The sequence below is a fragment of the Aaosphaeria arxii genome (genome assembly GCF_010015735.1).
Source record: "Aaosphaeria arxii CBS 175.79 unplaced genomic scaffold BU24scaffold_2, whole genome shotgun sequence".
NCBI classification, from domain to species: Eukaryota; Fungi; Ascomycota; class Dothideomycetes; order Pleosporales; genus Aaosphaeria; species Aaosphaeria arxii.
The window spans coordinates 4764606-4775845 of record NW_022983475.1 but is presented as its reverse complement, the minus strand read 5'-3'; the positions used below and the strand labels follow the sequence as shown (position 1 = coordinate 4775845).

General features: G+C 49.3%; 4 protein-coding genes across 4 annotated transcripts; 1 reads left to right on the top strand and 3 right to left on the bottom strand.

The window, feature by feature from the left end:
- Positions 1-620: 620 nt before the first annotated feature.
- On the bottom strand, positions 621-2426 carry BU24DRAFT_448545 (Nitrilotriacetate monooxygenase component A/pristinamycin IIA synthase subunit A; the record flags this gene model as incomplete). The annotated part of the gene is made up of 7 exons (XM_033530895.1): positions 621-845; positions 895-1629; positions 1697-1756; positions 1812-1824; positions 1880-2084; positions 2141-2281; positions 2384-2426. 7 exons carry the CDS (start codon positions 2424-2426, stop codon positions 621-623), a joined length of 1422 nt encoding a protein of 473 aa, XP_033388558.1.
- A 783-nt stretch (positions 2427-3209) lies between these two features.
- Positions 3210-4746, top strand: BU24DRAFT_490022 (GroES-like protein; the record flags this gene model as incomplete). The annotated part of the gene is made up of 2 exons (XM_033533680.1): positions 3210-3618; positions 3672-4746. The coding sequence occupies exons 1-2, from the start codon at positions 3317-3319 to the stop codon at positions 4744-4746; spliced, it is 1377 nt and encodes a 458-aa protein (XP_033388557.1). The 5' UTR covers positions 3210-3316.
- Positions 4747-5679: 933 nt separating this feature from the next.
- Positions 5680-7396, bottom strand: BU24DRAFT_477367 (MFS general substrate transporter; the record flags this gene model as incomplete). The annotated part of the gene is made up of 5 exons (XM_033532981.1): positions 5680-6381; positions 6437-6948; positions 7004-7165; positions 7219-7285; positions 7333-7396. The coding sequence occupies 5 exons, from the start codon at positions 7394-7396 to the stop codon at positions 5780-5782; spliced, it is 1407 nt and encodes a 468-aa protein (XP_033388556.1). The 3' UTR covers positions 5680-5779.
- A 781-nt stretch (positions 7397-8177) lies between these two features.
- On the bottom strand, positions 8178-10108 carry BU24DRAFT_448543 (FAD/NAD(P)-binding domain-containing protein; the record flags this gene model as incomplete). Its single annotated transcript, XM_033530894.1, has 2 exons — positions 8178-9737; positions 9788-10108. 2 exons carry the CDS (start codon positions 10106-10108, stop codon positions 8178-8180), a joined length of 1881 nt encoding a protein of 626 aa, XP_033388555.1.
- Positions 10109-11240: the final 1132 nt, after the last annotated feature.

Genomic DNA, 11240 nt, shown 5'->3' with positions numbered 1-11240 from the left:
GGCTCCACGTTGAAGGCATAAAGGCCCTCTACAACCGGCATCGGAACAAAGGTAAAGGGCCGGACTCGAATGGCCTCCTCGATCTCGTGGAATATTCGCCGCCCTCTCGTCGCAAACTCCTGATCCTCTGTCGCTCGCAAAAACTGATGGGTTGACATGATTTGTATGCGTTTTCAAGGAAAAGAAAAGACAAAAAGGACAAGATGTTTAAATTTGTTGGGTGACAGAGGCAAAAAACGGACGGTTCAAGAACTTGAGGACGGTAGAAGAATGTTCAAAGGTTGTGGATGATGAAAAACGTTCGAGGGTTGAGGAGGATGAAGAATGTTTGTAAGTGGGCGGTGTAGACAAGAATACTAGAGTGAGCTGCTCCTCCCTTCTTCCACAGTAAACAAACAAAACATCACAACTATTCTATATGATTGTGTAATAGAATGCAAGAGCTGTTGTGCTCATGATGATTAAAGTAATACAAGTCACTGTTACAAGAACGGTCGAGGGTTGTGTTACTGCGTTGTAGTCAACAGATTGTATTTTGGCAGTCTCATAATTTCACATGCAATAATCCGTGTAGACAGCTGATTCAAGTAATACGTATTATTTATTTACTAAATGCACACCTATTGAGGTATCGTATGGTCCTTGGCATCAACACCTGCCTTCCACCTGTATGTCGACGCGACGTGCTCCTCCAAGGGACCCTTCTGACCCTGCTTCTCGTAAAAGTTCTCGCGGTAAGTACCCTGCGGAACGGCGTAGTCGTCCCAGTACAATCCACGGGCCCTCAACTCTGGAATCAGAAGCTCAATGATGTCCTTGAACGACTGGGGGAAAAGTGTGTACGCCTAATACTGTCAGTCATGTTTCCGACATGAATTCACTGAAACAACTCACCAAGTTAAATCCATCCACGCCCGCCTCGTCGATCCAGATCTGGAAGGCGTCTGCGACTTGTGCAGGTGTTCCAACGAAGATAGGACCGTTTCCGCCAAGACTGACGTGCTCGGCAATAGTATGCTTCGTCCACTTCGACGTTCCAGGCGAGAAGCGCGCGTAGCCTTCGACAGTAGAGCGGACAGCATTGCTCTCGACCTCGCGAAGCTCTTCCTCATCACCGTACTTGCCGAGATCCATACCGGTCCAACCTCCGAAAAGAGTGAGAGCACCCTCGTGGGAAGCATACTTGCGGTAGTCGGCGAGTTTGGCCTGTGCCTCCTCTTCTGTTCGACCAAGGATAGGTGTCACGAGAGCAAGGACCTTGATGTTGCTTGGGTCACGACCAAACTGTGTCTTAGCAATCTCCCGGATCTCGGCAATGTTCTTCGCGCAGACGGCCGGCGCATGGGCGGACACGAAGATAGCCTCAGCATTCTGCGCCGCGAAGATCTTTCCGGCCTTCGAAGCACCAGCCTGGAGGATCAAGGGAGTGCGTTGAGGGCTCGGTTGGCAGATATGGGGGCCTGGCACACTGAAGAATTTGCCTTCGTGCTTGATCTCACGGACGCGCTCTGGGTGAGTGTAGATGCCCTTTTCCCGGTCGAGAACGACGGCATCATCTCTCCAGGAGGACTCGAAGAGCTTGTACATTACTTTGACGTACTCCTCTGCTTGAGCGTATCTCTCGTCATGCTAGGTGGGTTTAGTGTCGGTGGCCTGAATGTATCGCCAGTGATGGCCATGAGAGGGGACAACGTACCGCGAGTTGCTCTTTGAAACCCATGTTTCGGGCCGCCGAGTCGAGATAGCTGGTTACAATCTACTGAATATTAGAGACATAATTCACATAGTGAATGAGTACATTGAGAACGTACGTTCCATCCAAGTCTATATGTTTTGTTAGCAGTGCAAGGGGTCTGTATAGGGTTGCGGAGTTTCTTACCTTCCATTGGACAGATGATCGACGGTGGACAACCGCCTAGCCAAGTGGTAGGGCTGCTCATATGTCGTCGATACCGTCACACCAAAGCCGATGCTCTTTGTAGCGGCAGCCATTGCAGAGACGACCGCCAAAGGCTCATTGACTGGCCATTGTGCGCCGGAGCGAATGGCGGCATCAAGGTTGCCATTGTATACATCGTAACCGCCTACTTGATGTGAATACCCACGATTACTATGGTACGAATCTTGGATTTAGGCATACCCAAAACATCGGCAATAAAAATACCATGGAACTTTGCCTCCTCTAGCAATTTGGCAAGTTCAACCCAGTGCTCGACGTTGTTAAACTCGTGCGAGTGGTCATCGGGATGTCTCCAGAGTCCAGGGGACTGATGTCCACTGCCTAATCAGTGGCATGTCGAGTCAGTTACAATATTACTGGCATGCATAACAATGTTTGCATGTATCGGGAATATGGTATTTCATATCACGTGCTATGACTTACACATCTCCACGAAGGCATTGAGGATAACTTTCTTGGGGGCCATGATGTCGTAGTAAAAGTTGCAGATGTCGTGCTCTTGGAAAGATACGCATCCAACAGCGGGTTTTGAAGGATAAGAGAAGGCATTGAGTCTCTAATCATCCGATGTCGCTTTGTCGAATTGTGCTGCGTTTGGTAGGTAAGAATTGTATGGGGATGGGATGGGGTTGTGTTCCGCAATTGTTAGTGCGAATGATGTGCTCAACCTCCAAATCAACGCAATCGCCGCGACGAAACAACGAATCAATCAATCAATCACGTCACATCACAGTACGAGCAACAACAACATTTATCCACCGAATGGATAACTAAGTCGCTTGCTAACTCCAATTACACAACAAGTACTTGCACGACTTGACAGGGAACTACCTGTCGCGCACGACTCATGTCGCACGATTTCACCTACCATACAGAATTCGCAATGATACGAAATTCTTGTGGCTCGGCTTAATTACCTACAACTTTGTTCAATCAAGGTAACCTACCTAGTAGCAAGCATACGATGGATCGTCCACAATGCATTTCGTGACAGGGTGGGGGGCTTGCGACTCGACTCCGCTATCACGCAATGACGCCTGGCTAATCCTTCCCACGTCTGGGAAGCAATCACAGAAGAGGATATGCCATGAATGCATTCTCCTCTGCCCGCCCTAGTCGCCACTGTCATGGCGCATATCACTGGTGCATGGCGCGAATTCGGTACTATCGGAAATATCGTTATTGGTAATGCCGGAAAGGATCGATGCATTATCTATCATCTTAGGCTGGTTACTTGAAAGTCACATCGTCTGCGTTGCTGCTACCTTGCATCTATCCATCCATCCATCGTTCGACCTTTCGACCACCTTCACGTGTTGTTTTTCTGAATTCATTGGTTGCCAACGTCCTGGAATCATGGTGTCTTGGCCGTTCGCAAAGAGAAGGAAGAGCACCTTCAGTGCCTCGCCTCTCAAAGTTGAGTCCGTGGAGGAGAAGACCGTCAAAAGGGACTCTGTCCAGGAAGAGGACGCCCACCACTATCACCGCGACACCGCCGACGTTGAGATACCCGAGCAACAATCCGCACTCCTTCTTCATGCCGTTCGTCAGCCTTATGAGGCTACTTCCGAATATTCGATACCAAAGCTGGAGCACGATTACGAACTTCTTGTCAAAGTGAATGCAGTGGGCTTGAACCCTATCGACTGGAAGTCACCGTATGTTCAACTTCTTTTTAGCCAACGGACTACGTCGTTCTAACTATACGCAGTGACTATGGCTTCGGCATCCCAACCCTACCTTTCATATCTGGCCGCGAACTTGTCGGCACTGTCGTCCAGGCACCATCCGCACCAAACTCTCGCATCAAAAAGGGCGACGTCGTCATCGTCCCCTCCACTGACTACCGTGACCTTAGAAAAGCAGCATTCCAGGAGTACACAATCGCGTCCTCATTCAACACAATAAGATTACCCAAGCACACATCACAAGAGTCTGGTTCGATATTGGGTGTCGCCTTCGTTGCAGCGGTGTTGGCCCTTGGTATTTGCATGGGCGTGAGCTTTGAAGACATTGAGAACGGGCCCGATCTACGTAAAATTGTTCGGGAGATTGACCCCGAGCGACTACCAGAAGACATTAGGCAAGAGTGTCTGAAGGGCATCGAGGATGAGGAAAGGGCAAAATCCGGTGATTTTTTGGTCATTTGGGGTGGAAGTTCGACATGCGCACACACGATGAAGCAGATCGCACGCGCGGCAGGTCTTAAGATCATTTCGGTAGTAGACACAGGAAAGCATGGACTCCGTCTTTCGAGCACAGAATCAATCAGGCCGGATTTAATCGTCGACAGCCACGACCCGGAGCGCGCCATCGCAGTAATCCGTGCTGCAACTGAGAACTCTGCACGATTTGGATTTGATACCCAGGGCAAGGATTCGGCGGCACAACTTCTACGATCTCTCGCTTCGACAGACCCCAAGACCGCTTTGCCAAACGATATTCAAGACTACGAAGCCGTAAAGACAAAACTTCCAACTCCACCGTCTACCCCTTCAGAGCTCTCGAAGACTCAACGCTCACATCTCGTCGGCCTCACAGGTCTGCCAAAGACCGACATTCCAGACAACACCGCCCTACACAGCATTCCAATTAAACTTTACCATGAGATTCCAGAAATAGGCGAGGCACTGAGTGAGTGGTGCGAGCGATTGCTTCTCAGCAAAGCACTTCTTCCACCGGACGTCGTTGGAACAGTAGATGGACTGGATGGAATCAATGACGGACTAGATAGATTAAGGAAAAGAGAGATCAGGGGAGGACGATTGGTTGCAACGCTTTCATGAACAGATTTTGGGAGCCTTCTTTTCTGCGTTTTAAAAGCTCATAGAAGCATCACGGCGTTTTTATGCATAGGGGATTTCTGGATATCTGTACACAGCTCAAATACGCACAATTCTATCTTCTTCTGAACGACAGACAAGTTTCACACCTTTAACTACACCTCCCGCAGCCATAATAGCCCTCACAAACACAGCTTCACCACGGCCCGACAAATGCATAAAAAACCCCAATGGCTCCCAGTAATTCAACAATTCCACCGATCAATCACCAACCCAACCCAAAAAACGTGCCCCAGCCCATCTTCCATTCGCCCTCTCCCTCTCTCTGATTCGCCCGCCCCAAACGCACCTCAGCCCACCGAACCAATCACCCTCCTCCAACAACGACCACCCTCCACAGCACACGCACACGTCCCCAAAGCACGCAAGACGCCGCTAGCATCCCTCTCCCCCTTACCGAGTACCCCCCACACCCACACGAGGGACCTGGAGTAAACGAACGTGTGGCGTCCGGTGAAAACGTGTTACGAGGCGCCGGGCCAATCAGACGGGTTTCGCGTCGTTTGGTGTTACGACAACGACGGGTTGTGCGGGATCGGAGAGGGAGGGAGTCCATGGTGCAATTGACTGATATTGTGGCATGTTTAGTTCGGTGAGCTGAGGTGGAACGGAAATTGGATATGCGGGAGGCGATGGGGTTGGGGTTGGTGGGCTGTTCGTGTTCATATGTGTGCGTGTTTGTGACTTTTATGTGTTCGTGGTGCGGGTGATGGGGTTGGGTACTATACGTATTGCGTATGGAGGGATATGCCGATCTTTTTTTTTGCGTTTGATATAGAAAGAAAGTGGGTTGTATTCAAAGTTTTGCATTTAGAAAAGTAGTATGGAAAATAAATATTGCATATCTAATAATTGCTACGGTCTAATTATTACTGCTGAGCTTCAAAAGATGCGATCTGGTATTCATTCCATCTACTTGAAAAATGAAATCAGAACTGTTGTATCCGCGCCAGTTTTGTAGTGTATAGTGATCCAATTAAGCCTTAGGTTGCTCAACACTGTGCCTGACAACACCAGTCTCGACGACAGTGTCCCCGACATGGTGCTCAACGATGCTCTCGTTGTCGGTACCGAAATGCTTGAGGACCAACCAGGCGGGATAGATGGAAACGGCCCAGAGGGCAAAGTTGAAGTAGACGGCTCCGACCTCCGCGAAGAGCGTGATGCTGGTGAGACCGTAGGATACAGCCTGCCACCCGCTCTCCGTTCCACGGAGCAGCGCCGCGTAGCGGATGACCTCGGGCTCGTTCTTAGCGAGGTTGGTGATGAAGAAGTAGAGGAAGAGGTAGTTGACCTGGAAGCCGGCGGTGAGGAGCACGAAGACGGCGAACGAGTGGCCGAATCCGCTGCTGGACCAGTCGTAGGTTGGCTGCGTGGTGCGGTAGCGGGTGACGAGGACGGTGATCCAGATCCACCATGCGCCCTGGAGGACGGCGATGGTCCAGAAAGTAGAGCGCGATCGCAGCTTGAGGGAGAAGCGTGTGGCGTCGAGGTAGTTTCCGACGAGGTTACCGCAGATGACAGCGGCAATGCCGGATACGAATGATCCCAGAGCACGGGCGCGGACGGAGAACCAGACTGTGGTGGTTGTTAGATGATTGCAATATCATATGTGAGGGGGGAGCAAACGTACGGGCGAGATAGGTAAAGTACACAGCTTCGGAAAAGACGGCCTGTCCGATCCAGAGAACGGTCAGGAGGAAACGCTTTGTGAAGAACAGCCTCGCTGTCTCTTTCATCTCGAAAATTGGATTCTCCAAGATGGTCAGCTCGACCTTCTTTCCGTCCTTCCTCTGGACCTGGCTTGGCTTGTTCAAGAAGAGTGCGACCACGGGCCCAAGGCACTGCAGAGCAATGAAGACCTGGAAGACAGTGTAGGAAACTTTGCCAGCTTGATCACGGTCGGCATTGAGACCCAAGTTGATGGCACCGCCCAAAACCTGACCGGCAAGACGGTATGTGAGCCAGTATCCGAGGGCTTTACCCTTGTTCCATGGCTCAGGGTAGGCAATAGCAATGGCAGCCTCAGCCATCCAGAAAACACCTGCTGAGATACCGCAAAGAGCTGCGCCGAAAAGTACGAACCATTCGGTGCCATAGCGATTGTTGGTGTAAAGAGCAGCTGCAAAGGGAGCGTAGCCGAGACTATTGCATTTGTGAGTATATCGCTCGGAGCAGAAGGGATGGAACTTGAACGTACGTTCCGAAGATCAATGCACCCTTGATGCCGATGTACTTGACGATGACACTGGAGAAGAAGCAAGAGACAACCATCAAGCAGAATGTCAAGGCATTGGCAGCATTGATCAAATGAGGGCTTGCCGCGCCTCCAGCACCAAGTGAATTCATGGCACCCCAAATTCTGTTGAAGATAGTTAATACTGGATCGCGACACTTGGTGAGGAATCATCGTACCCAGGTGCTGAGAAATTGCAAAGACCTAGAATGGTCATGTTGAAGAAGGTAGAGCGGTACCATTTGGCTGATATGGTCAGTTGCTTGTTTATCTCAAAGGTGAAATGGACGTACTAGGATGGTTGCGCTTCTCTTCAGCATAGTCGCTGCCAGCAGGGGATCGTTCTGAGTCCGCCATTTTGATATTATAACAATATCTACAGAATTATCTTGAAAAACGAAAGATTGACAAGACTGATGCCATTACGATGAAGGATTCAGGGTGTCAATATATATGGCAGCATGGGGGTGTGCATTATTGCGTCGATCTCAAATATCGGGCACTAGACCCAATGTGAACCATGTGCTCCAAGTTTCTAGCAATGTAGCTTTGACCCAGGAAAGGTCTGGACTTGACGGCACTGCCGGGAGAAAACCAGGATGGCGTCGAATTTGCCGACTCGTTTGGAGCTTGTCCGGCGAATTTTGACATATGCAACGTTGGGTTGGGATGCTGGAGTTGAGCACTTTCCAAGGTTGGGTCAAGACTGGTGAGGGAGCACGCCATCGACCCGATAATTTGCTGATACAACAACACGAAACTCCATGCACCGACACTACAATTTCCTAAATGACGATCGGTCGGAAATCGAAAATCAAACATTCTAGGAAACTATCAAGCGTAAAATCAGTCTTTGATTGAGAAGATTTGGTGAAGGCGACATCGAGGCGTCAGCCTCACAAGCTTGAGTCATCAATTGCGAAAGCACCTGCTACTTCAACGCGCGGAACGCTGCCCGAGTATCGGGTATGAAGGATAATCAAAGATTTAGAGCAGTCAAAGCTTGAAAGTTTATGGACAAAAGTTGTATGCACATTTATCTGAGACTGTGGCGAATAAGACATTGGAAATTCCTAGTGAGAATTGCACGAGTACGATATCATAATCGATGAAAAATTACGTTGATTCTATTTGCTACTTATTCTTGCTTCAATGTTGCGCCCGGATAGTCCCACCAACTTTCATGTAGATCTCGCAAGTCTGTCTCCTTTCCAGGTGCTTTAAGATATGATGTGAGGTCGCTCTTATCATCGACTTCACCTTTGGTATAGCCATTGCCAAAGTATGCAAACCGATTGCCTTTATGAACCCGTTCGTACTCCCAGTCCTCCCATCGTGGGTCACGTTTCACTATGGTGACGTGTGCAGCACTGCCAGGCCATAATCCATGAATCCGACCGCCAGGTATCCCGCCATTGTTCCACGAGGAACAATTATCTGTCAACACAGTAGATGGGAAGTAGGCATCGCAATAGTCGACAAAATCGTCGGCGGCCTCTTTGGATGGCACGATACTCTTTATGCCTTGCGATGAAACCTTGCGGAGAATCTTACTGTAATAGACCAAGGATGTCTCTACTGCGTAAGGAACGGTTCCGGATGGACCAGTGGCATGCGGACCCGCAAGGAAGAAGAGATTCGGAAATCCAGGGGTTGAGGCTCCCAGATATGTGTAAGGGAAACCCCACTTGCCGCCTGGTTTCCAAGCTTCTTGAAGATTGATTCCTCTTGACCTGACTGGAAATGGGGGGACCAGGTCAGTATTGGCACCAGTAGCACACAGTATCGCATCGAATTCGCGATGCACCCCGTCAACGGTTTCTATACCGGTAGCCGTGAAGCGCTTAATCTTGTCTTTGACAAGAGTTGCGTTCTCTTTGGTCAACGATTCGAGGTACCCCGGGCCAGGCGTAAGACGTCTGCAATGGGGTGCAAAATCCGGAATCAGTCCATCGAGAAGCTCTGGTTTCTCTGCCGCCCGCTTCTTCATGACTTCAATAAAAAGCTCCCGAATGCTTTCGTTCTCTTCCGTGCCTCTCACCATTGCCTTGAATCGCCGCCAGTATTTATCCTCCTGCTCCGTCCTGTACTTGACGTAATTCTCGGGATCCTCAAAAGACTCTAGCTGTTCCTTGGAGAAAGGCTGTGGCTCAAATGTTCGCTCGTCTCCTGCCCAAGAAGTTGCGATCCAAGTGGGGTTGCGTACGAAATGAGTGATGTGTTTGACGAGAGGCTGTAGGTTAGGCACGACCTGAATACCGCTTGCGCCATTGCCAATAACTGCAACATTTTTGCCTTTGGGGTCGAAAGCAGGATCCCAATTCGATGTATGTCTGAGGTGCCCCTTGTACTCATCAATACCTGGGTAGTCGGGTAATCTCCAGGCATTAAAGCGACCAAGAGCAAAGATCACAAAGTCGAACTTTTCGACAATTGTGTTCTTTGTTTTGAGATTTTGTATCCTCAAAATCCACTGTGATTCATTGTCGTCCCACAACGCATCGTCGACGCGTCGACCAAATTTGATGTACCGATATGCTTCGTGCTTCTTTGCGACAGACTGCCAGTAATCTCGAATCTCAGATCCCTCCGCAAATTGCTCGGACCATTGCGTATTTGGCGAATATGTTGATTGATATACGTGGGCAGGTATGTCACATCGAACACCAGGATAGACGTTTTCGAGCCATGTCCCACTCTTCGATATTGTAAGTCCTGGGCTTTTTGATAGATGATGAATTCACTTACCACATCCTCGTTTTTCTCAAAGACGGTCAGATTGATCCGTGGAACCTTCGCAGGGAGTAGGATCGCTGCATTGATACCTGCGAGGCCTGCACCCACCACTGCTACCTTCAATTCCCTTACATCATCGATGTAACGATTGGGTTCAAATTGATGATTGGATTTGGGATATTCTTGTGAAGGCGTAGCAGAATTGTTCACTCGCTCAGTCTCTTCAGCAGATGCCAGATGATCAGTGAGCTGTGCGACGCGTCGTACAGAGCTCGACGTTTGTGCCTCTTCACCAACCTTGTCGGTATCTGGAATGACTTTGGATGATGCCATTCCTATTATCGACTAGCGCGGTCCCCAATTGTACTGTACCTGAGCACCAAGCAAGAGTAACACCAAATCAGTGAATGTTCACAACAATCGAAGCGGACCTTCTTTTGCTTTGCGTTTTTTTTTCAGCGCCACGAACTTGGAGCTGAGCTCTTATTGAATCCAGGCTTTGTCGTCAGGTTATCGTCCGTTGCTGCACCCGATGTCAAGAACCGTTATCGGTACCTTTGCGCTGGGCAAGATCGTCACTATGGCGCTACAATTCGTGCGATCACGTCTTCACCCCACCTGTTGACGGTATCGTTCAACCCCGTACTCGCCCACGTTGTCCCAGCCGCCGGCCCTTTGGAACGATATAAACCGGACGACTCAGGTTTCGACTATTATCAGCGTCTCTTAGCAATCATGTTCAATTAAGTACCATGTGGAAGCGTGCTTCCCGGACCCTTTCCATAATTAGCCCGAAGTTTAGTCTCCCCGTCCCAAGTTACAACGTGACAGAGTGCATGGCGAGACCCTGCAGTCGAGATAGGTCGCGTACAACGATGCGTAGCCAAATCCCTGGCAGTGAATACGAAATCAGTAAAGAAAGTCCGACTTACCAACGTAAGCTTACATGAGATACATCTGAAGACATCGATCGTGTTTTATTCCATTGATGTTCTTCAATCAGCATCACCATAGACTGCCACCAGCAAAATCCCGTTGCATGCCCAATGGCGTGTCAGCCAGGCAACATGGAAGAGCACACAAACTGATCTCGAATCGGAACCCTAATGATCGTTCCATCTGTATCTTCGGAAGCGCTTTGGCCAATCAAGCATCAATTAGTTGTGTATACATACCTTTTCTGATGGTGAGCAGTCGCTAAGACCCTCTGGTGTTAATGTCTACACTTCTGGATTGAAAGAAGATCTAGAGTTCCAGGGAGAAGAGCTTATTTCGTTCGCGACTGCATAGATCGTCGTTATCGTCTTTATGGCAATTTAAGCTTTTGGGTTCCCACGTGTTGACTTTGTCCCTGTCGGACCCAACATACTTATTCTTCAGTATGGCAAACAGTACCAGTTCGTTCGCTAAAGGACAGAATATATTCGAAGGAATGTCAGAATCCGTCTTGTCTTCTGACCAGAAT